Below are 21,587 nucleotides of genomic sequence, written 5' to 3' on the forward strand. Positions count from 1 at the left end.
TTCACCTTTATACAACTCGTAACTGTACCTAGCCATTCGCCACCGATGATGGGTCATGCACCCCTGACCTCTTGGCCACGCGATCCTTCCCAATTAAAGGGCGAAACTCGACAAGAAGTGAGGACAAGCTACGAAGTGTCTTGTCTCCGGCAAGTATATTCGATTGCGCTTTTGTGGATATTGGAATAATTCTTTCAAGCAGGAAGCAACTTCCCAAGCAACACGCGCTATTACGTCACTGGAGCGTATTACGACGTCGACTTCATTCCACAGCATGCAAGCACACCTTGACACTTTTACCGCGTCGGGGCATTCGATCACCCACGCCTACCTTTTGCGCCGGTGCAGAGGGTGATCTTTCCAGAAGGAACTCTCCTTAGCGCGGCGCTACACATCACCGGTTTTATATGCACTGCTCCTCTAATCGGTCGAAGCAGCGAACACAGAAAAACAAAACAAGAAAAGAAACGAGACGACCTCGCCAGGTCACCGGCGAACGCTCGAATGACAGCAGCGGACCCGGCAGTCGTCCTCCGGCAGGCGTGCTCCGGCGAAGCCTTCCGGAACGCGTTTGCACGTGTTGGCCTCCGTACGTAGCCGAACTACCTGCCTAGTGTAAACGGGAGGGGGGTGAGGGGTTCGATCGGAAGGGCAAGGAGAAAATGACGAGGAAAGAAAGGAGGAGAGCTGGCGAGAAACCGGAATGGGTTGTGGACTGCCGAAAGCTCATCCCTGAAAACGAAAGTGCCAAAGAGGAAACTAAAAAACATAGGTGGTCTCTCCAGCACCTTGCGTTGGAGGGTCGGGGATGCACCTGATGGAGGTGTGGTGATGAGACCGGGGGGAAGGTGTGCTCGGCTTTGTTCAGAAAGAGAGGAGAGGGGTGGCTGAGATGAAAGGCGTTGAAGCCTTTGTTGTTGAAGGCGCGGCGAGCCGTCATCGTTTGAAGCGAAGAAAGAGGAGCAGGGTGGTTCGACTCCTCGACGCGTTATCCGGGACCGGGTCGTTGCGCCTGCCTTCACACCCGCTGGCTCGTGGGCCACCCGCTACTGCTCGCGAAACTCATTTTCTGACCCTTGCCTCCTAGAACTCTCTAAATGCGTATGTTGCTGTTCTATTTTTACCGTTGGGTAAATTGCATTTTGAACTGTATCTTTTTTTTCTCTGATTTTTCAGTGGTAGCCGTGCAGAGAGCTTTCTCCGCGGTCACTGCCGTCGCCTTCGTAGAAAGTCTGAGCTGAAAACACCGGGCTTTCGCCATCTGGGCTATGCGAATGTTGTTCACGAGTGGAGGCTAAAATCAAATGGGCGTTCTGTGGTCATGATGATTATAACGGCCTTTGACCCTCTCATGAGACCTCTTACTGCTTTACTGCCGTATTTTAACGAACGTAGAATGCAAGAACTGCCGTGTGCTGCGATTTTAGTGCTCATTTAAACGAAGCCTGGTTAACATAATTTATCCTGGAGCCATTCACGGCAATTCTGTTGCTTCGGCAGATAAAAATACATGGCAGTGCTCTCCTCCGTTACAATAAACAAAAGAAGACAATGATTATTGATGTGGAAAACCATTCCAAATATTCCTTTCTCGAACTGAGTGCTGTCTAGACTTTAGGGAATGTTGAAGAGTGCAGGCCAAGCCATACCAGTTGCTCACCTTCACTTTGTCAAAAGTGCACCGACAGACTTGACAAGCGTCGGAAGAAAATGGGAAGGTAGTAAGGGCACAAACAATTTCAGCGCGCATAAGTTCATTCCGTATAAGTACGTATACTTAAACGTATGGTCTTGGTCAAAAGTCTTAAGGCCAGAGGCCTTTCACTTCAGCCGCATAACAGTCATTACGGCACTGTTAACAACAAATTGGCCTTGAAATGCTAGCAGAAGGTTTCGTCTTGCGGTAGAGAAGCTTCCTGCTTTACTTATGTTTTGAATGATTCGCTACACAGAGCAATCTAGGAATATTCATTTCGCTGCAGGCTGCTGAACGCTGTGGCCTTAAGAGTTTTGACCAAAACTGTACTTCGTTAATCTGATGTCTTTGAGCCATGGCTAAACCGATTACTATTTGAACGACAACGAAAGCGCGTGCATGGCAAAAATGACTCGGGTTAAAAGATTATCAAGACGACTGAGAATTGACTGATGGAGCTAAATATGGCTATTTGTCCGACTTCCACAAGTTCGCACAAAAGAACAATGTATGGAGTAACTACCATGAACGCCCACATTAGCGCAGCTATGTCCCTGGCCACTATCGAGGAAAGCTGTAGAGTCTTCGTAGCTGAAGAGAAATTCGTACTGCAGCGGTGGCCTAGTGGTCTGAGCATGCACCCCGCATGAGGGAGGTGCGGGGTACGATCCCCAGTGCCGCCGGGTACCCACCATTGATATAATGGGTACAAGCTTTCCTCTGCCCGGTGCTCGGCTTCTTTACGGTGAAAAAGTCTTGGGAAATGGGTCTTTGGCCCCACCGGGGGAAAAAGAAAAACCCTGTGCCACGGCGCTTTTGGACACAGATGCCCTTGTGCCATAAAAATTCATCATCAGGAAGAGAAATTCGTGCTGCAGCGGGAAAGATCTGCCTTGGCCACTCTTATTCAAAATCACGTAAAAATACAATAAACAGCGTTACTTTAAGTTCAACAACGCTAAGAATACAAGGATAATAAAGGGCAAAAATATCGATGTTGCTGTCGTATTAGTACATTTCATTTGCTACTCCTCTGTAGTGCACCGTTTAAAGCGCTAAAATAAATCGCTACCAGCTGGTTCAGACACCATCCTTGCAATTGCATTAGCAAGTTAAAAGAATTCGGTCACGTCGAGTAGAATATTGATATGGGCCCTCAGCCCCAACCGCCGCGGTGGCTCAGTGGTTAGGACGCTAGGCTACTGATCCGGAGTTCCCGGGTTCGAACCCGACCGCGGCGGCTGCGTTTTTATGGAGGAAGAACGCTAAGGTGCCCGTGTGCTGGACGATGTCAAGGCACGTTTAAGATCCCCAGGTTGTCGAAATTATTCCGGAGCCCTCCACTACGGCATCTCTTTCTTCTTTCACTCCCTCCTTTATCTCTACCCTTCCGGCGTGGTTCGCGTGGCCAACGATATATGAGACAGATACTGCGCCATTTCCTTCCCCCTCCCCCCAAAAAACAACCATCAGCCCCAATACAAAGTGCACTTTCAAAATATTCTACAAAAAACTGATTTTTTAAAGCGGTAATCAACCCGCCGCGGTGGCTCAGTGGTTAGGGCGCTCGACTAGTGATCCGGAGCTTACGGGTTCGAACCCGACCGCGGCGGCTGCGTTTTTATGGAGGAAAAACGCTAAGGCGCCCGTGTGCTGTGCGATGTCAGTGCACGTTAAAGATCCCCAGGTGGTCGAAATTATTCCGGAGCCCTCCACTACGGCACTTCTATCTTAATTTCTTCTTTCACTCTCTCCTTTATCCCTTCCCTTACGGCGGGGTTCAGGTGTCCAACGATATATGAGACAGATACTGCGCCATTTCCTTTCCCCCAAAACCAATTAATAATAATTAAGCGGTAATCACAAAAGGAGTGTCCTTTGGAGGTCCCTGGCAGAATAGAATAAATTCTGTGGAGCGCACTCAGAGTTCAATTCTGGGCAAATCACCGACAACGATACTTCCGCTTTATGCATTATCATAAGGTGTGGTGGTTCGATACATCCAAGCACAGTACGGACCCCGTAGAATATCTGATACGGGTCCCAATTAGACTTATTTTTGGAAATGTGGCGGAGAGTTTGAAGGTTGCTTCAATTCCGCCACCGGTTGGCCCGGTATTGCACTGCCTCCGGGATCGGCCTGGGTCTTTATATTGCGCGTCTTTACTATCCCGTCTTTCTATCCCATCTTTCAACTCTCCTACTATCTGCACGTGGTAGCGATTGTGGCTCGGCTTGAGCCAGTGGGCAGGCCTGTGCACTTTCCTTTTCTTTCTTCCTGGCAACAACAACAACAACAACGACAACGACAACAACAACATCCAAGGGCATTCGCTGATGCCAGCGTGTTTTTGCGGGCGTGCTCCTTCGGGCGGAAAAAAATGTTCGGTGCTGTCGGCTGCAAGATCCATAGGCTGCATTAGACCGTGAACGCGACTATGCTCCTGCGCGGTCGTACGCAGGGAGGGGCTTTGAGCAATGACGCAAAAGAGTCCATGTCGCATGATCACCAAAAGAAAAAATACCGCAAAATAACACGGATCCAGTCCCGCCATCATAGAGTTCAAGCCAGTGAAATAACTCCATAAAGTTTGCAGATCGTTTAGCGTGGCTAAGCGCGAAATATCGTGCAGTAGCGCTAGCTACGGTGAGCACTTAAGGTCCTTGCGTGCTAAAGGCATTTGACCTAAACGCATTTGCCATAAAGACCTTTGACCTGAATGCTTTCTATCTAAAGGCGTTTAACAGGAAGTCAGCAACTATGAAGGCCTTCACCTTACAGGCCTTTAACATAAGGCCTTTATCCTACAGAGATTTGACGTAAATGCCCTTGACACGAAGGCCTTTGAGCTCAAGAATTTACCTTACAGGTATTTACCTTGAAGGCGTTGATAAATGTGTGCCCTTAAGCCAAGCCTTAACCAGGTGAAGGCATGCCAGGTGTACACACCTGGCAGGTTGCCCACAACCCGGTGGACAGGTGGGTCGCCTGCCACAGAGCAGGCTTCAGGAACATACGCATGCACGAAATCAGAAAATGTTTCGATGGAGGCGAAACGCAAAGACGCCTGTGTGCTGTGCGATGTCAGTGCACGTTTGATATCACCAGGTGGTCGAAATTATTCCGGAGCCCTCCACTACGGCGCCTCTTCCTTTCTTCCTTTCTTTCGCTCCCTCCTTTATCCCTTCCCTTACGGCGCGGTTCAGGTGTCCAACGATATATGAGACAGATATTGCACCATTTCCTTTCCCCAAAAAACCAACCAACCAACCAACCGGAGACCTCCACTACGGCAGCTCTTTCTCTCCTTCTCCTTTCACTCCCTCCTTCCTCCCTACCCTTACGGCGCGGTCCGGTGTCCACCGGCATATGCGATACAATTCCGGAGCCCTCCACTACGTACGGCACCTCCTTCTTCTTTCACTCCCTTCCTTGTCCCTTCCCTTAAGGCGCGGTTCAGGTGTCCAACGATATAAGAGACAGATACTGCGCCATTTCCTTTTCCCCAAAAGCAATTATTATTATTATTACTGCGCCATTTCACTTCCTCGAAAACCAATTTGAATTCTTCCATGTAGCGCTACCGCACTAAAAGAAGCAACTACGACAGGGCTACAAGAATAAGGCTACCGATAACAAAAAAAGAACAAATTCCCAGACGATCAGCACGATTCATGCGGAAAAGTATGTGTTTGCATTTGCGTTTCCCTGGAAGTGGAGAGAAAGATTTCCCTCTCTTCACTCTGCCTCCTGCTAACCGAGGCTTCACACGTGCTGGTCAGCTCGGACCCCAAGATTGATGTACGGGCAATCGAGCGGGCCAATGAGGTCACCGCCAGCCATGGGCTAGCGGCCAATCTAGTATGTGTCTCCTGCAACCTGCTCTCGACCAAATAAATGTTTTACAATCCAAAAAATTCACACGCCATCGACGGACACTTTGCGATAATGGCTGTTACATTGCTAACGCATTAAAAGAATGTTCTTCCAGAGTTGAACAACTCTGGGTTTTACGCGGGCTTTAAGATGATTTAGGTGATGACTCCTCAATTTGAACTCACTAAATTCCATCTTCCGATCATCCGAGGAAAAACGCTAAGGCGCCCGTGTGCTGTGCGATGTCAGTGCACGTTGAAGACCTCCAGGTGGTCGAAATTCTTCTTCTTCTTCTTCTTCTCCTCAAGTAATATTATTCCGGAGCCCTCTTCTTCTTCTTCTTCTTCTTCTTCTCCTCAAGTAATATGCACTACGGCACCTCTTCCTTCATTTCTTCTTTCACTCCCTCCTTTACCCCTTCCCTTACGGCGCGGTTCAGGTGTCCAACGATATATGAGACAGATACTGTGGCATTTACTTTACCCAAATAAAACAATTATTATTATTATAATCCGAATTGAGATTTTGTCCTTTCATCATAAAAATATTAAAGATGTTCCTGTCAATAAGAACTCCTAGTAATTCGAACAAATCCTCTGTCCTCTTTAGTAAGCGCCGTCGAGAGCCGACTGTAGAAACTCATGGTACCTGCAGCGCCCCCTCGTGGTAGCCACATGCGTTGCCTACTATGTTAGGCGCGTCGTGCTCAAAACACGCCATACTGATGGTTTCCTCACAATGAACTACCAACTAGCCCCCGTTATTGTTCTGTTAGGTAAAGCGCAGTGCGAACCGGGCAGCTGTCGTTTCTGAGCGCACAGCACGGACGACGAATCGTTGTCATGTATTCCTCGTGAATGTCGGGGACCTGCGCGGTGACGAGATGGACAAGTGCAATGTGCCCACCTAATCTCTGAAAAGATGGACGCGATGGCAGCGTCCACCCCCAGCCTCCCGGCTTGCACAGCCTTTGCAATTAAACTCGTCAGTACACAACGAAAGTGCGGGCCACCAAACGGTGTACTGCAGGTATCGCTTGCCAGGTGCTCTCGTGTTTCCATTAACACTTCAGCGCTCTGTACAATACTTATCTCTTTCGTATCTAATTTTTTTATTTATACTCCCCAACCAGGCTTTCTTTTCTTGATTCTCGAAGTCCAGTTCATCTTACTAAACTAAACGCCCCTTTCACGGATAGAGATTCCAACCACGGATCAGTAGGAGAACGCTAACCACTCAGCCACCGCGGATCCGTAGTACCCGGGTTCGAACCCGACCGCGCCGGCCGCGTTTCCATGGAGGCGAGGGTCCTTCCTTTTGTCCGTCAATATTTCTAGAAATACATTTTCAATATCTCGCGAGTTTAGGTCGGGCTCTATGGCTGCAATGTTGCGTTTAACGAAGGTTGGCATGTGCCCAACTGGCGTCACGCCTGTACCGCGAAATGCTCAACTGGTAGCCTAGTGTAGCTCCCGCTACAATAAGCGTTATTAACGCGGCAGCGTTAAGGACCCCGTGTCGCAGAAAAGCCGGTGTCGTCGCCGTCGCCGGGGTTGGCCGTGAGCGGAAAATGGAGCAGTATACGGCGCATCTCGATGGACACCTGAACCGCGCCGTAAAGGAAGGGATTTTCCTTCCCTTACGGCAGGTACGGGTGTCCAGCGAGAACTGTGACAGGCGTCATTTAATTTCCTTAAAGCCAATTTCCATTTCATTTTCCTTCCCTTACAGTCTGGTTCGGGTGTCCACCGAGATATGTGAAACAGACGTGCTTTCGTTAAATTGTCCAGCGGGCCACGCGTCGCGCCGAACGGGCGATGGCGTTCCGTGGGCACCTTGGCAACGCTGCAACACGCTGTCGCGTCTCACTCTTAGACTAAGCTTAAGCGTGCTCCAAATTTTATTATTGAAGAGTGGTTTATTGTAGAGCTGAAAAGGCTGGCGGCGTAACAGTTACACAAACTGCCCCAGCAGCGGCGGCACCAGTACAGACTTCCAGAGCGAGCTCGAGCTCTCCAACGCGCGTGGCAGCCGGTCGCCGAGGCCGGCCGAACCTCTTCATTGTCGTCGATGGTGGCGCACTGTCGTCTTCTTCATTGCAACTGCCCCGGCGACAAGAGGAAGCCATCCTGGCGACTCAGGGCGAAGAGATGACAAGGGGGTCGTAGTACGGCTTTAGCCGGCTGACATGAACAATTTCGCGCCCCCGACAGCGGCGATCCGAAGAGGGGGTCACTGGCTCGACGGTGTAGTTCATAGGTGATGTGCGCTCCAAGACACGATAAGTGCCGAGGTACTTGACTGCAAACTTGGAGGCAGCGGCACAGACAACCAGACGAGCGAGTCAGTGGGAAAGTCATGGGCGGACTGGCCGCGGTCACTCGCATATGTGCGGATCGAGGCCTTGAGTTGTACTCGTCAACGAGCAAGCCAGCTGGCGGCACTGCTCGGCATGGTGGCCAACGTCAGAGAGAAAAGTGCATTCTGAGCTGTCGGGGTGGTGGGGAACGATGGTATCCAGGAGACAAGAAGGTTCACGGCCATATGAAAGAGAGAACGGAGAAAAACCGGTTGTGGCCAAACCTCTTCATCGTGATCGATGGTGGCGACTGTAGTCTTCATTACATTATCATTATTACATTCGCTGCGAAGTATAAGCCATCTGCCCCCCTCCCCACGAAGAAAAAGAAAGAAGGACCAGCACGTGCAATGGGCAGCCCCATCGCCATCATCACCCTTCGCGAGCTTCGCCGCAACCACGAGCGCACGAGCGACTCGAGCGTTCGCCTGTAGCCCCGCGGACGCAAGCGGTCAGGGCATCGAGTTCTTGGCTCTACCGCCGCCGCTTTCTGCCTGCCTGCCTGCCTGCCGGAGCCTGGTGACGGACCATCGCGGGCGTTCAAGCCAGCTCTGTGAGGTCAGCTGTCATGTTCTCTCGGGGTGGGGTGGGGTGGGCGCGGGGGGGGGGGGGGGTTAGATAGCTGTCCCCCAGCTCGGATAGCTGGGGGATAGCGGGGGACAGAAAACAGCCTCGATTTCAGGGGATAGCTGTAGGCAAGGCCTTCAATACAGTTACCGCGGAATTCTCTTTGCAGTTTTCGTAGCTAGAACGCGTTTCGTTGATGGTCGATGGTAATGGCACTCGGGTAGGCCTAACTCGCGAGGGCTATATGGGTGGTTACAGGAGACGCTGGAGCGCGTGTCTTTCAGAGCTCATTGGTCGTGCTCGTTGCCGAGTCCCGCTTTGTAACCTGGCTACGCCCTGTGTCTACTTCGCTGAGCTAATGGTGGCGATGAGCTTAGCATGTGGAGGGGCCGGCAAGGGGCGGGAAGTTTCTTCTACGTTCGTCGTCCTAAGCTCATAAACGATTCTGTACCTGCCCTCTTTTGTTCACCTATTTCGCAAATGATGTTGCCAGGAACCAGAGCAGTTAATCCATCTCGAATTTTTTAGTGATGTGCAGTGTACATTGCTGCCTCCGGGTGTCGCGACAATCGGCAAACCTCCGATGTTTGACGTCCTGCACTGAAATAAGTATTCTAGGTCACTATTGACCCTATGACACAGACGGATTTCAATGTATGGGCACTGAGGGGACAAGTTGGCAACTACGTGGGTCTGGATCACTTTGATCATGGCGTGGGTCTGAGCTATGTCAGCATAGAAAAGGCACATCTTGTGGCAATTGACAAATGCTGAGGATGGGATACGGATTAGGCAGAGGAAGACATTTGAGCAGTCTCCATGAAAGTGATTTACAAATTCCTACTCTTACTTAATCGCAATGGTAGACTGTCCTGCGTGTGACAGCGGCGGGTGCGGCGAAACAATAGAGCATCTACTTTGTGACTGCCCTCGGTTTGAGCGTGGGCGTGCCCTCCTGGGCGCAACTCTGCGCCGCTTAGATCCTTGTCCGCTAACAGAAGCCGAGATTCTGGTCCTTGGACTAATACTTCTTCGCAGAGGACAGTTATGAAGGTGTTTCTCAAGTTCTTGAAGGACACAGGATTATGTTCAAGGTTATATACTTTCAGGGTGTGCCCTGGGTACCCTGTTAATGACCTAAGGACAGATGGAAAAGTGACCTCCATGTATTGTCTCCACTTTCCATTCCTCCCCCCGTTCCCCTTTCCACGTAAAAGGGTAGCGTACTGGGTGTCATTTAGTTAACCCCTTCTGCTTTTTCCGTTAATCTTTCTTTTCTCTCTCTCTACAAAGGGTCAGGTGCAAGTGGTGATGGACACAGGAACTTCAGAAATAACGTGGTCTTGCCAGGTTCAAGGTAGGAATAATCTTTAGTTTACTGTCAGAGGCCTCTGTCGTGCAGCATAGGATTAACTCTGACGCCGATGAATTCACCCAAGCCTCCGCCGCGGTGGCTCAGTGGTTATGGCGCTGGGCTGCTGACTCGAAAGACGCGGCTTCGATCCTGTCCGCGGCGGTCGAATTTCGAAGGAGGTGAAATTCTAGAGGGCCGAGAACTGCGCGATGTCAGTGCACGTTAAAGAATCTAGGTGGTCGAAATTTTCGTAGCCCTTCACTACGGCGTCCCTCATAGCCCGAGTCGCTTTGGGACGTTAATCCCCCATAAATAATAATAATATTATTAATTGCTTCTGGGGGACAAGAAATGGTGCAGTATATGTCTCATCTATCGTTGGGCACCTGAACCGCGCCGTAAGGGAAGGTTGAAGGAGGGAGTGAAAGAAGAGAGGAAGAAAGAGGTGCCGTAGTGGAGGGCTCCGGAATAATTTCGACCACCCGGGGATCTTTAACTTCCACTGACATCGCACAGCACACGGGCGCCTTAGCGTTTATGAACCAGAATTCACCCAAGCCAGTTCTAACTTTGTGGTTTTGAATTCTGCTGTTCTCTCGTAGACATGGAGTGCTTAAGGTATTCGTGCTACCACTGCCAGAAGGTGTTCAACGGTCCAGTGCCGTACCTGAGCCACATGAAGAGCGAGAAGCACAGACAGAAGGCATGCGTCGGCGATGACATCAGCGTGGCGACCAGGCGAACCGTGGCCGAGACCATCGAGGGTTCCGCCTCTGGTCTCGCTTTCGGACCACTGCAAGCGCTGTTGCGCAAAGCGAGGCCGTACTCATTCTGCGAGCTCTGCAAGGTTGCCCTTAACTCTGAGTCGGCCATGGACATCCACAACAAGGTGCGTCTTTTTGCTTCTTATCTGCGCGACTGGTTTCACCTCCGAAACTATTTTTTCGTTCCTGGATAGGAGATTAATACTACCAGCGAGACAACTATAGATGCACTAAATAAGGAGCACGCAAGAATTCATTCGAGTGCGCCTCTGTTGTGACGCTGAGCTTATGGTAAAAAAAAGAGTGGACACTTAAGCTCCATGTTAAGGGTACGACGCGATAGCGTAGTGGGTTAAGCTTTCCATTCTGAACATTTGACACCTTTGATAATAGTAATAATAATTGGTTTTTGGGGAAAGGAAATGGCGCAGTATCTGTCTCATATATCTTTGGACACCTGAACCGCGCCGCATGGGAAGGGGTAAAGGAGGGAGTGGAAGAAGGAAGAAGAGGTGCCGTAGTGGAGGGCTCCGGAATAATTTCGACCACCTGGGGATCTTTAACGTGCACTGACATCGCACAGCACACGGGCGCCTTAGCGTTCTTCCTCCATCAAAACGCAGCCGCCGCGGTCGGGTTCGAACCCGGGAACTCCGGATCAGTAGTCAAGCGCCCTAACCACTGAGCCACCGCGGCGGGGCACACCTTTGAACGGATTTGTCATATTTTTGCGATTCTTTCAATTAATAAATTGGTCAATTACACACTATTTTTCTTAATTGGCATCATCATGAATTGGCTTTTCATTCAGAGCATTTTTACACCTTTTAACCCCTCTTATTCCAATTTATATTTATTTCTTTAATTGCTCAATTAACCCCAATGATTTCATTAACTCGTCATCGCCTATTACACACCAGTAATCAATCACTAGAACCACAAATTACCATGCTACGATTTTTTTACGCAACCCCCGATTACTTCCGACACGCGGGGCCGACTAATAATAATAATAATATAATTGGTTTTAGAGGAAAGGAAATGGCGCAGTATCTGTCTCATATATCGTTGGACACCTGAACCGCGCCGTAAGGGAAGAGATAAAGGAGGGAGTGAAAGAAGAAAGGAAGAAGAGGTGCCGTAGTGGAGGGCTCCGGAATAATTTCGACCACCTGGGGATCTTTAATGTGCACTGACATCGCACAGCACACGGGCGCCTTATCGTATACTGGGCCGACTGCGCCGACTGCTTTTCGACCGAACGAGCTGTATACGCTATCGCTTGAAAATTGGCTAAGCTAAGCAGCGGTCTAGTTGAACGTTTAACGATCGGCTTGAGTCAGCGGCTGCTTCGCGCTGGCGCTTCCTACGCTCTCGCTTCAGCGCGGATCTCCTACCTAGCACGAACCTCGTACAAGACGGGCTACCCCTATATTTCATTTACCATATTGTTATCTTTCTCTTGAAAGAACTAATAAAAGTACAATAAAAAAGCAGCTTTGCGCCACCCACGCGCGTATGATTTTGTTACTTTGTTGCTATGGCCGCTCATGGAGGGAATCTTGGCTGAGCTCCCTCTCGTCGAACACTTTAGTTTCCGAGCTGCTGCTACTGTGAGCTCATGACCTTCGCGTCCCCGATAACGAGCAGCGGGTGGTACCCCGGCGTTCCCCTCCATTTTCTCCTCCTATTTCTTTCCTTTTTCTCATTGCTGTCCCTCTATTTGTTGTCTTATCTTTTTCTCCTGGCTGCTTTGATCGGTGACCTTGGACGGGCTTCATCCACGCGAGGAGCTTCGAGGTAGGCTCCGTATCACTCTTCACGCCCTAAAAAAAGCGGTTTGGAACGACACGCACGCCAAGTGCTGGGAGGGATGAATTCTTTATTCATCGGAACGCGCTGCTTTTATAGGCAAGTCACGCATGCACACTGGCGATGCGCTTGTCAGTGCCGAGCAACAGCATTAATTTCTCCCCTTCTTTTTCGTTTTGCTTGTAGCCCCAGCGGTCTGGTTACCGTCTCGCTCTTGTGCTTCGTCGTAGAGGAACGGGGGAAGATTGCTGCGGTTGTTCCACGCTCGGCTCACTAACGGCGTTGGGGGCTAACAAGAGCAGATCCCCGGAGGGTTATAATTTGTTTTGGGGGAAATGGCGCAGTATCTGTCTCACATATCGTTGGACACCTGAACCGCGCCGTAAGGGAAGGGATAAAGGAGGGAGTGAAAGAAGAAAGGAAGAAAGAGGTTCCGTAGTGGAGGGCTCCGGAATAATTTCGACCACCTGGGGATCTTTAACGTGCTCTGACATCGCGCAGCATACGGGCGCCTTAGCGTTTTGGCTCCATAAAAACGCAGCCGCCCCGGTCGGGTTCGAACCCGGAAACTCCGGAGCAGTAGCCGAGCGCCATAACCACTGAGCCACCGCGGCGGGGCAGGCTTTTGTCCGGGGATTCCGCCTGTGGGGTAATCGGCTCGTTCTGGTCTCTGTCTGGTTGCGCTGCGGATCTCAAACCCTTGTCGGGATCTGGAGCTTCCAAGGGGTTGCTGTGCGAACTGAGAAGGCTGGTGCATGAGAAATGAAACAGGATGACGAAGTACTTCGCGATCAGGAACAGGAAACGCAGCCTTGACCATGTGATCACTATGTCCTAAACGTTCTTAGTTAATGCTTACGACGTGTGTTACGGCGCTAACTCGTCTGAAAATGATGCCGACTAGCTATGCGAATCACCTGGTTCCTTAACACGCACTCTGTCTCCTTTGAACTCGCTCCATCGTGCGTGAAGTTCAGTGCGGCGTCTCCGGGTAGTCACTAAGCCGATGATGCAGCCGAGCCGGGCGGGTTTTTGGCGTATACTAAATAAACAGCTCCGCTGGTGTCTTTCCCCTTGCTGCACATGGTGTGTTCCTGTAGCGGAAAAGGAATCGATCAACGCGGTGCTCAAAAGACCTTCGGACACCCTGTTTCTCTTCATCCTGCAATTGTTTTTGCAGGTCTTTTTTAATAGCCTGAACCGGCGTTCTGCAGTGCCATTCGACGCTGGGCGATAAGGAGGCGTATCCCATTCGCCGACAGAAACGTCACATTCTCTCGATGCGAATTGGGGTCATTACCCGTTACCACTACTTCTGGTAGATCGAAAGTAGCAAAAATGGTACGCAGCTTTTCCTTAGTTTTTTCGGCCGTCGTAGTAGTCATGAGAGAGAAGGCGTCCACAAGAACAAGTAACCAGTTTGGCTTACTGTATGCAAAGTCGAGGTGGATCCTTTGCCAGCGCCGAGTCAGCCATTTCTATGACGTCACAGGCAGACGTGGAGCTGAATTTTGACTCAGCTGGCACGTCACACACACTCGATCGCACTGTTTCTTCGATATCTTCATTCTGCTTAGGCCACCACACTTAGGTTTTTACCAGCATCTACTTTGGTGTTGATCCCGGGTGGCCCTCATGCATAAGCGTCCGTGCTGAACGTTGCAAGGAACTCGGAACAACACAGTTGCACCACATGATGCAGTCATGAGCAATCGACCGCTTATGAAGTCTTGCAAAATACGCTGCTAGTTCTTTCTCGCGTTCTTTTGAGGGCCAGCCATTCAGGGTGTAAAAGACGACGTTCGATAATACAGGGTTTTTTTTAGTCTTTTTAATCTTTTCAGCTGGTAAGGGTAGGCCCTGCGTCACTGAGAAGAACTGGATGTAGTTGCTAGCATCTTGTTCGTTCTGCAATGGAATGCGTGAGAGCGCGTCCGCATTTGCCATAGACTGCCTTTTGAGATATTCCCATCTGTAGCGATATGCAGTGAGCAAAAGCATCCATCGTTGCATGCGAGCTGCTGCAGATGCAGGAATGGGCTTGGCATGCCTTAATAGACAATTCAACGGTAAATTATTCGAGTAGATAGTGAATTCATGGCCAAAAATGCATGTGGAATCGTTTTATCCCAAATACAACTGCCAAAGCTTTTTCCAAGTTTGAATACGCTGCTTTGGCTTTGCTAAGGGTTCGCGAGGCATACATAATAACAACAATTGGTTTTGTGGGAAAGGAAATGGCGCAGTATCTGTCTCATATATCAGCGGACACCTGAATATTGTCGTAAGGGAAGGGATAAAGGAGGAAGTGAAAGAAAGGAAGAAAGAGGTGCCATAGTGGAGGGTTCCGGAATAATTTCGACCACCTGTGGATCTTTAACGTGCACTGACATCGCACAGCCCACGGGCACCTTAGCGTTTTGCCTGCATAAAAACGCTGCCGCCGCGGTCGGGTTCGAACCCGGGATCTCCGGATCAGTAGACGAGACACGAGACATACACAATTGGCTTTTCGTGGCAGTCTGTAATATGAAATAGCACCGCCCCTATACCGTAGGCGGATGCGTCTGCCACTAAACCTAGCGGCTTTGAGGGATCGTAGAACGTTAGGAGACTATCTTGAGTGAGCCCTGTTTTGATTTTTTGAAAGAAACTCCCTCCGAGTTGTGACCACCTCCAGGGCTCATTTTTCCGAAGTAAGTGGTACAGAGGCTTTAGTTTGGTCGACATATGGGGAATAAACTTTGAATAAAATGCTAACATGCCCAGATACGCCTTCAGCTCTGAGCTGGCACTCCCCTTCACTGCCACCACTTTTTCGACACACGGACGAAGTTCGGTCGCTCCAACAGTATGGCCCAAGTACCGCGCAGTCTCGAAAAAACTTGCATTCCTCTTGCTTCAGTCAACCTCCATGGCTCTGGACATTTCCCAAGCACTGCTTCCAACCGAGTAAGGTATTCATGGAATGAACCTCCCGCAACCAGGACGTCGTCCAGGCAGCAAAGCACACAGTCGAGTCCTTTGAGCATCTCATCCATTATGGACTGGAAAATTGCATAAGCACTCGAAATTCCTTAAGGCATGCGCACACACTTGAACAGTCCTAGGTGTGTGTTAATTGTGAGTAGCTTTTTTGAGTCTTCGTGCACCTGCATTTTCTGATACGCGGTTGTCAGGTCGAGCACTGTAAACACTTTCCCTCCTGCCAGCACCGTGAAGATGTCTTCTGGTAGAGATATAAGGCGACCGTGCGCTGTGCGATGTCAGTGCATGTTAAAGATCCCCTGGTGGCCGAAATTATTCCGGAGCCCTCCACTACAGCACCTCTCTCTTCCTTTCTTTTTCACTCCCTCCTTTATTCCTTCCCTTACGGCGCGGTTCAGGTGTCCAGCGATATATGAGACAGTTACTGCGCATTTGCTTTCCCCAAAAAACTATTATTATTATTAGAGGTAGCTGATAGTGGTTTGCCTTTATAGTCGGGTTAAGGGTAACCTAGTAGTCGCCACAAAGTCTCACCGTTTTATCTGCCTTCGGTACAGCCACCATTGGTGTTACGCCAGTCACTCTGCAGGACTGGTTCCAAAACTCCTCGGTCTTGCACTGTTAGAAGTTCCCGCTCAAAAGGATGTCGCAGCGCGTGAGGAACTGCCCCGGCTTTGAAAAATACTAGTTGGGCTCCCTCTTTTACACACGGCTGGGGCTTTATAGGATTTTATCAAACCTATTTCTGGCGAGAACACATCGTGGTACCTTTGAAACAAGTCCGTAACTGTTCGGTCTAATTGTATGCCGAAGACGCTATTCCAGTTTAGCTTCAGCTGTACAAGCCAATCTCTACGCAAGAAGCATGGCGGTGATCCCGGTACCACGACCACAAGCAACGTTTTTGTTTGCCCCTCGTATTCTAACATGCGTTTGTTGGCCTTTGCCTTTAGTTCGGAGCGGCGTGCCGCCGCAAGTCTTTAGTTCTAGCGTGCAGCTTTCAAGCTCCGCTTGAGCTTGTGGCGGAAGCTTAGCGCACACTTGCTCGTTCACGATAGATACGGCGGCCCCGCTCTCTATATGCACAGTCACTGGCTGTCCGCAGATTTTCACGTCTATTTTATAAGGTGGCAGCAGTGTCTGCTTCCTCGCACCTGAAAAAGACTTAATTGGTCATGGCCATGCTCCGCTTCTAGCACGTTTACTGCTTGGCCTTTTTTGTGTATGCATGTTTTTGCGAAGTGTCTTGCACCGGTGACATCTTGCGATACGATCCCTGCATTAGCTAGCGTCGTGTTTGTCGCCGCATCGATAGCAAGTGCCGTTCATAAAAAAATATTTGACGATGCGCTCTCACCTTGGGTTTGTGTGGTCCTCGGCTTTTTCTTGCTAGCGGCGTGTACGCCCCTTTCTGTAGACTCGCTGTCCCCCGACGGCCTGAAGCTTTTTCATACTTTCTCCGCAAGCTCCGTGCTTTTTGTCAGTTCGCAAGCTGTCTCGAAATTCAGCTCTCTTCTTCAATAGCGCTGCTTGAATTGCAGGATTCCGGAGCTCCGCGACGAAGCTGCCACGCAGTGCGTCGTCCAGAATATTCCCAAATGCGCACTTGACAGCAAGGTGTCGTAGTTGCACAGCAGACGTTGAAACTGACTCCGTTGACAGCTGGTACCGGCGGTTGTACTTTAACCTCTCTGTAATTACTCGGATCCCCGGCGTATAGTGTTCTTTTAGTACTATCGGCGTCAAATGAAATGCGAACAGCATAGAGCGTGGCCAACGGTCCATTCTACGCCGTCTACCTGTCGTCATCAGAGACAGTCACGCTTTTCCGGTTTGCGATTGCTTTGCTCCTGTTTTCTTCGTCAGTCGTTTTCTCGCCTTTCAGCTGAAGCGCCACATTTTTGGTGGCGGTACGGCGGCGATAAAGTTCTGCTCACTGCCAGAAACAAGGGATTCAGCGACGACCACGTTGGACAGCGACCGCAACCCGATCGGTCCTTTTTTCAACTGTTCGCGTCGCAAGCAGACGCTGATAACAGGGCAATGATAGGGACGAAATCAAAGCGCTGCAGGCCAGTGAGCTAAGAGCGCTCGCTTCATCAACGTAGCCTACAGCCGCTGGCGCCAGCCAAGCCGCGCTGCGAATTCTGCGATCGCTGGAAAATACAAATGTGGCTATCCAGTGGCAAGGCGAGAAAACGAACGCCAAAGAAAACAGACGCGAAACTACCGCAAACCGGATGAGCGCGCCTCCCTCTTTATGAATGACTTGCAGGGGATTAGCACTGGCTGTTTATTTGAAAAGGGTTAGCTTCAGCTACCTAGCAGCGCAAGAATTCAACAGAAACCATAAAAAAATAAAGCCGGAAATAATGACTTGTCCACGCGTTCCGCTGTTCGCATTTCATTTGACGCCGACAGTACCTTCACCAGATCCTCGAACGACTCGCCATCCGGGCTTGCCGGCAAAAGCAGGTCTTTGAGGGTCATGTGCGCGCTCCTCCCGAAGGCGGTCATGAAAGCGGACTTCTTCAGACTGCGTCTTCAACTTGTGCTCCCTTCCAATAGTGGTTAAAACGTTCGACGTACGAGTCGAAGTCCTCTTTCTCACGTTCCGTGTAGGTGTCGAAATCCCAGAACTCGACGTGGTTCCGCCGCTTCAACGAGTGCGTCATTCTTCCGTGCCGGTTACGCTATCAGTCTGCTTCCCATCTTCATCGCCAGTTGATATAGAACGACACGGACGCCAAGTGCTCTATTCTTAGATAGATATTTGCCAGGAAGAAAGAAAGAAAAGGAAAGTTCACAGGCCTGCTCACTGGCTCAAGAAGGGCCACAGTCGCTACCACGTGCAGATAGCAGGAGAGTTGAAAGATCCGATAGAAAGACAGGATAGTAAAGACGCGCTAAAAGCAAGGCCGATCCCGGAGGTAGTGCAATACCGGGCCAACCGGTGGCGGGAGGGAAGCATCCTTCAAACTCTCCACCGCATTTCCAAAAAAAAAAAAGTCCAACTGGACCCGTAACAGATACTCTACGGAGTCCGGACATTTATTGCTCTATTCTTCGCAGCGCGCTGCTTTTATACGAAAGTCACGCATGCGCACTGGCGATGTGCTTGTCAGCGCCGAGCCAGAAGAAAAAGGAAGCACCGACCTGCCCTTCTCCCCACGTACTATCCTTGAAAGTCGACATGGTGCTTCATTACTGGCGAGCCGTGATAGGTGTCTGCATAGAAAAGCTTTAGCTTTTAATTTTTACCAGAAAACGAAATTTGGAGCCTGCGAGCACCCGCCGCGGTGGCTCAGTGGTTAGGGCGTTCGACTACTGATCCCGAGTTTCGGGTTCGAACCCGACCGCGGCGTTTGCGTTTTTATGGAGGCAAAGCGCTAAGGTGCCCGTGTGCTGTGCGATGTCAGTGCACGCTAAAGATCCCCGGGTGGTCGAAATTATTCCTGAGCCCTCCACTACGGCACCTCTTTCTTCCTTTTTTTCTCTTAGTCCCTCCTCTATCCCTTCCCTCCTTCCCTTACAGCGCGGTACAGGTGTCCGCCGATATGAGACAGATACTGCGCCATTCCCTTTCCTCAAAAACCAATTATCATTATTATTAGCCTCGGAGCTCCTCTGTGCATTCCTCGAACAGACGGGCTTGACGTACCGCGTGTTCTCCACCAGGTACAAACGCGCAGTGACGGAACGCTCCGCGAGTGTTACCTTTTACGATTAACAGCTGGACGCCCCACTGCAGTTGCTGTCAACATAGTGCTGTTGGCGTGTGTTTTTATTTCTTCATCATGAACTAACCACTCGCGCAACCTGTAGACAATTCTTATTGTGTAAATAGTTTTCGTGTCTATTAGCTCCCCCCCCCCTCCTATCCTCTCTTCCTGTCCCCTGACCTCTTTCATTTCTCCATTCTGCCTGCTATTGCCTGCTGTCCTTTATTTCTGCTTCCCCAGCTCAGGTGCATTAGTATCGATGCTAGATGCCAGGGCTAGCAAAAATCTTATCCTTCCTTTTTATTATCATTTTAATAAACGATTTTTACCACTACTACTACTACTACCACTACTACTAGTACTACTACTAGTACTAGTAATGGGAGAAAATGCGCACTGCGTGATGGCCTGCTAAGTAAAAACGTGGCTCAAATTCCTCGGCCATCCAAGGCGGGCAATGGTATGAATACGATGAAACAACTGCAGTGTCACATAAGCAGCGCAGGTTCTCTATAGCGACCGCCGTTCAGCTGCAGAAGGCGCCAAGACTGGCACCTTACCTTGTACTACCTGTGTCACTTATCTTCGCATCAGTATGTCTTACGTGTCAGCCTCTATATATGCCACTCGACTGTGAGCACGAGATAGCGTGTCCGACCGGCCCGTTGCGGGGGGGGGGGGGGGGGGGTGTCAAATTTTCTTGACAGCGAAAAGCGAAAATGCATTTGTATTGATATTCCAGTTCATTTTGAAGAGCGCTTGGTTGCGTCGAAACCGATACGCAGCGCCCTGTTTTGGCGTGTGGCATAGTTTAATGTCCTGCCTTGGCGAGTGAAAAAAAATTGGTCGGTTAAGCTATCTATGAACTGTCGTGGTTAATTCAGCGAGAATCTGTCATAAGGGCCTAATCTTGATATCTGCTTTGGCTGTCCATTAGCCTTAATGTCCATTAACCATCAGAAAAGTCCTACATGTCACTATGACGTTTTTCAGGGAAAAAAGCACATGCAAAAGTTGAAGAACGAAGGCTACAGGCGTCTGATCATGCTTGGAAACGAACGTGAGGCAGAGGCGAAGGCTTCATCCGCGGGCCCTGGATCAGTGGAAGGCGCTTCGTCCAGCTCTACGGGGCCCTGGGACCCAAGCGAGGTGCCGTCCTCATCCACATCCTTGAGCCGACCGCAAGGCGCTGAGTCCACCTCTTCGCCGGTCTGGATCCCGCCGGTGGTGACATCGTCGACCTCAATCAAGAAAACGAAGGCGCCGCCCTCATCCACGCCTTTGAAACCACCGCAAGGCGCTGAGTCCGTCTCTTCGCCGGTCTGGATCCCGCCGGTGGTGACATCGTCATCCTCAATCATGAAAACGAAGGCGCCGCCCTCATCCACGCCTTTGAAACCACCGCAAGGCGCTGAGTCCGTCTCTTCGCCGGTCTGGATCCCGCCGGTGGTGACATCGTCATCCTCAATCATGAAAACGAAGGCGCCGCCCTCATCCACGCCCTTGAACCCACCGCAAGGCGCTGAGTCCGCCTCTTCGCCGGCCTGGAACCCGCCGGTTGTGACATCGTCGTCCTCAATCAAGAAAACGAAGTCGGGGCCTGAGTCCACCCCCCCGCCGGTCTGGATGCCATCAAACCGGCAGCAGGACATGGACACGCCCATGCAGCATCGTGGGATGGACCTGTCTTGCGGGCCATGCGGCATTGTCCTTTTCAAGAGCCTCGAGTACAAGCTGGAGCACATCAGTACCACCGCCCACCAGCACAAGGAGTCGGAGGTCGCCGGGCGCCAGAGGCCTAGCAGCGACGCACCTCGGTCGAGGATGGGTCCGACCATCTCTGAATTCCAGCGGCTGCAGGGGCCCGGAATTTCCCGTCGCGGCTGGAGCCGCACTGATGATGAAAAAGATGAAGAGTAGTGACTTCTTGTTCTGTAGTTGTGTTATGTGTGTACGCATTGCTCCCCTACTGCAAACAAGAATAAACTGAAGGTGGTGGTGGTAAAAACGTTTATTTCCTCTGAAAAGAGGGAGTTACATGGAGGGTTTATTTCCTCTGAAAAGAGGGAATTACATGGAGGGTGCTCTGGAGTCAGGCTTAGTGCCCTTCCCCTCACAATCACTAGGTGGAGTCCCTAGTACGGGACCCCAGTGGCTTCCGCTGCCGCCATAGCTCGTTCGACCATCGCCTTTTGGGCTTTCAGGTCGCAACAGGCGAGTAGGGTCGCCTCCCAGTCCTCCCGGGTGGGGTTTGGGTTTGGAGTAAAAGCAGTTTTTTTTAATAAACTGAAGCGCCTCTGGTTTGTCCAGTATTTCGTCCCTCCACAAGCATGTAGCGTTTTGAAGGCGACAGCTGTCCTCCGCTAATCTGGCTGCCTCGGTAACGAAGCTGGGTGTATACGAGCAGTAGTATACGATTGGTTGGCGTCGGCATGCCGGCCGCTCAAA

General features: G+C 50.5%; 2 protein-coding genes and 1 pseudogene across 5 annotated transcripts in view; 2 read left to right on the plus strand and 1 right to left on the minus strand.

The window, feature by feature from the left end:
- Positions 1–17,187, minus strand: part of LOC144104615 (uncharacterized) — a 28,311-nt gene extending 11,124 nt beyond the window's left edge. For 2 of the 3 annotated variants that reach the window (XR_013308594.1, XM_077637731.1), the window contains exon 1: positions 16,775–17,187. The gene's annotated coding sequence lies outside the window, so the exon portion shown is untranslated. Of the gene's footprint in view, positions 1–331; positions 471–16,774 lie in introns of those variants that run through there. The other variant, XM_077637732.1, reaches the window with a different exon arrangement.
- On the plus strand, positions 3,724–3,845 carry LOC144105821 (U2 spliceosomal RNA; annotated as a pseudogene).
- Positions 8,281–21,136, plus strand: LOC144104614 (uncharacterized). 2 transcript variants are annotated; one of them, XM_077637729.1, is made up of 4 exons: positions 8,281–8,490; positions 9,793–9,856; positions 10,456–10,742; positions 20,133–21,136. In XM_077637729.1, the coding sequence occupies exons 2-4, from the start codon at positions 9,811–9,813 to the stop codon at positions 21,057–21,059; spliced, it is 1,260 nt and encodes a 419-aa protein (XP_077493855.1). In that variant the 5' UTR covers positions 8,281–8,490; positions 9,793–9,810; the 3' UTR covers positions 21,060–21,136. The 2 variants fall into 2 exon arrangements, with proteins under 2 accessions (XP_077493855.1, XP_077493856.1); XM_077637730.1 differs by lacking the exon at positions 9,793–9,856 and having other exon boundaries at positions 8,308–8,490.
- The last annotated feature ends 451 nt before the right edge of the window (positions 21,137–21,587 follow it).

Source organism: Amblyomma americanum, chromosome 9 (assembly GCF_052857255.1).
Source record: "Amblyomma americanum isolate KBUSLIRL-KWMA chromosome 9, ASM5285725v1, whole genome shotgun sequence".
NCBI lineage: Eukaryota > Metazoa > Arthropoda > Arachnida > Ixodida > Ixodidae > Amblyomma > Amblyomma americanum.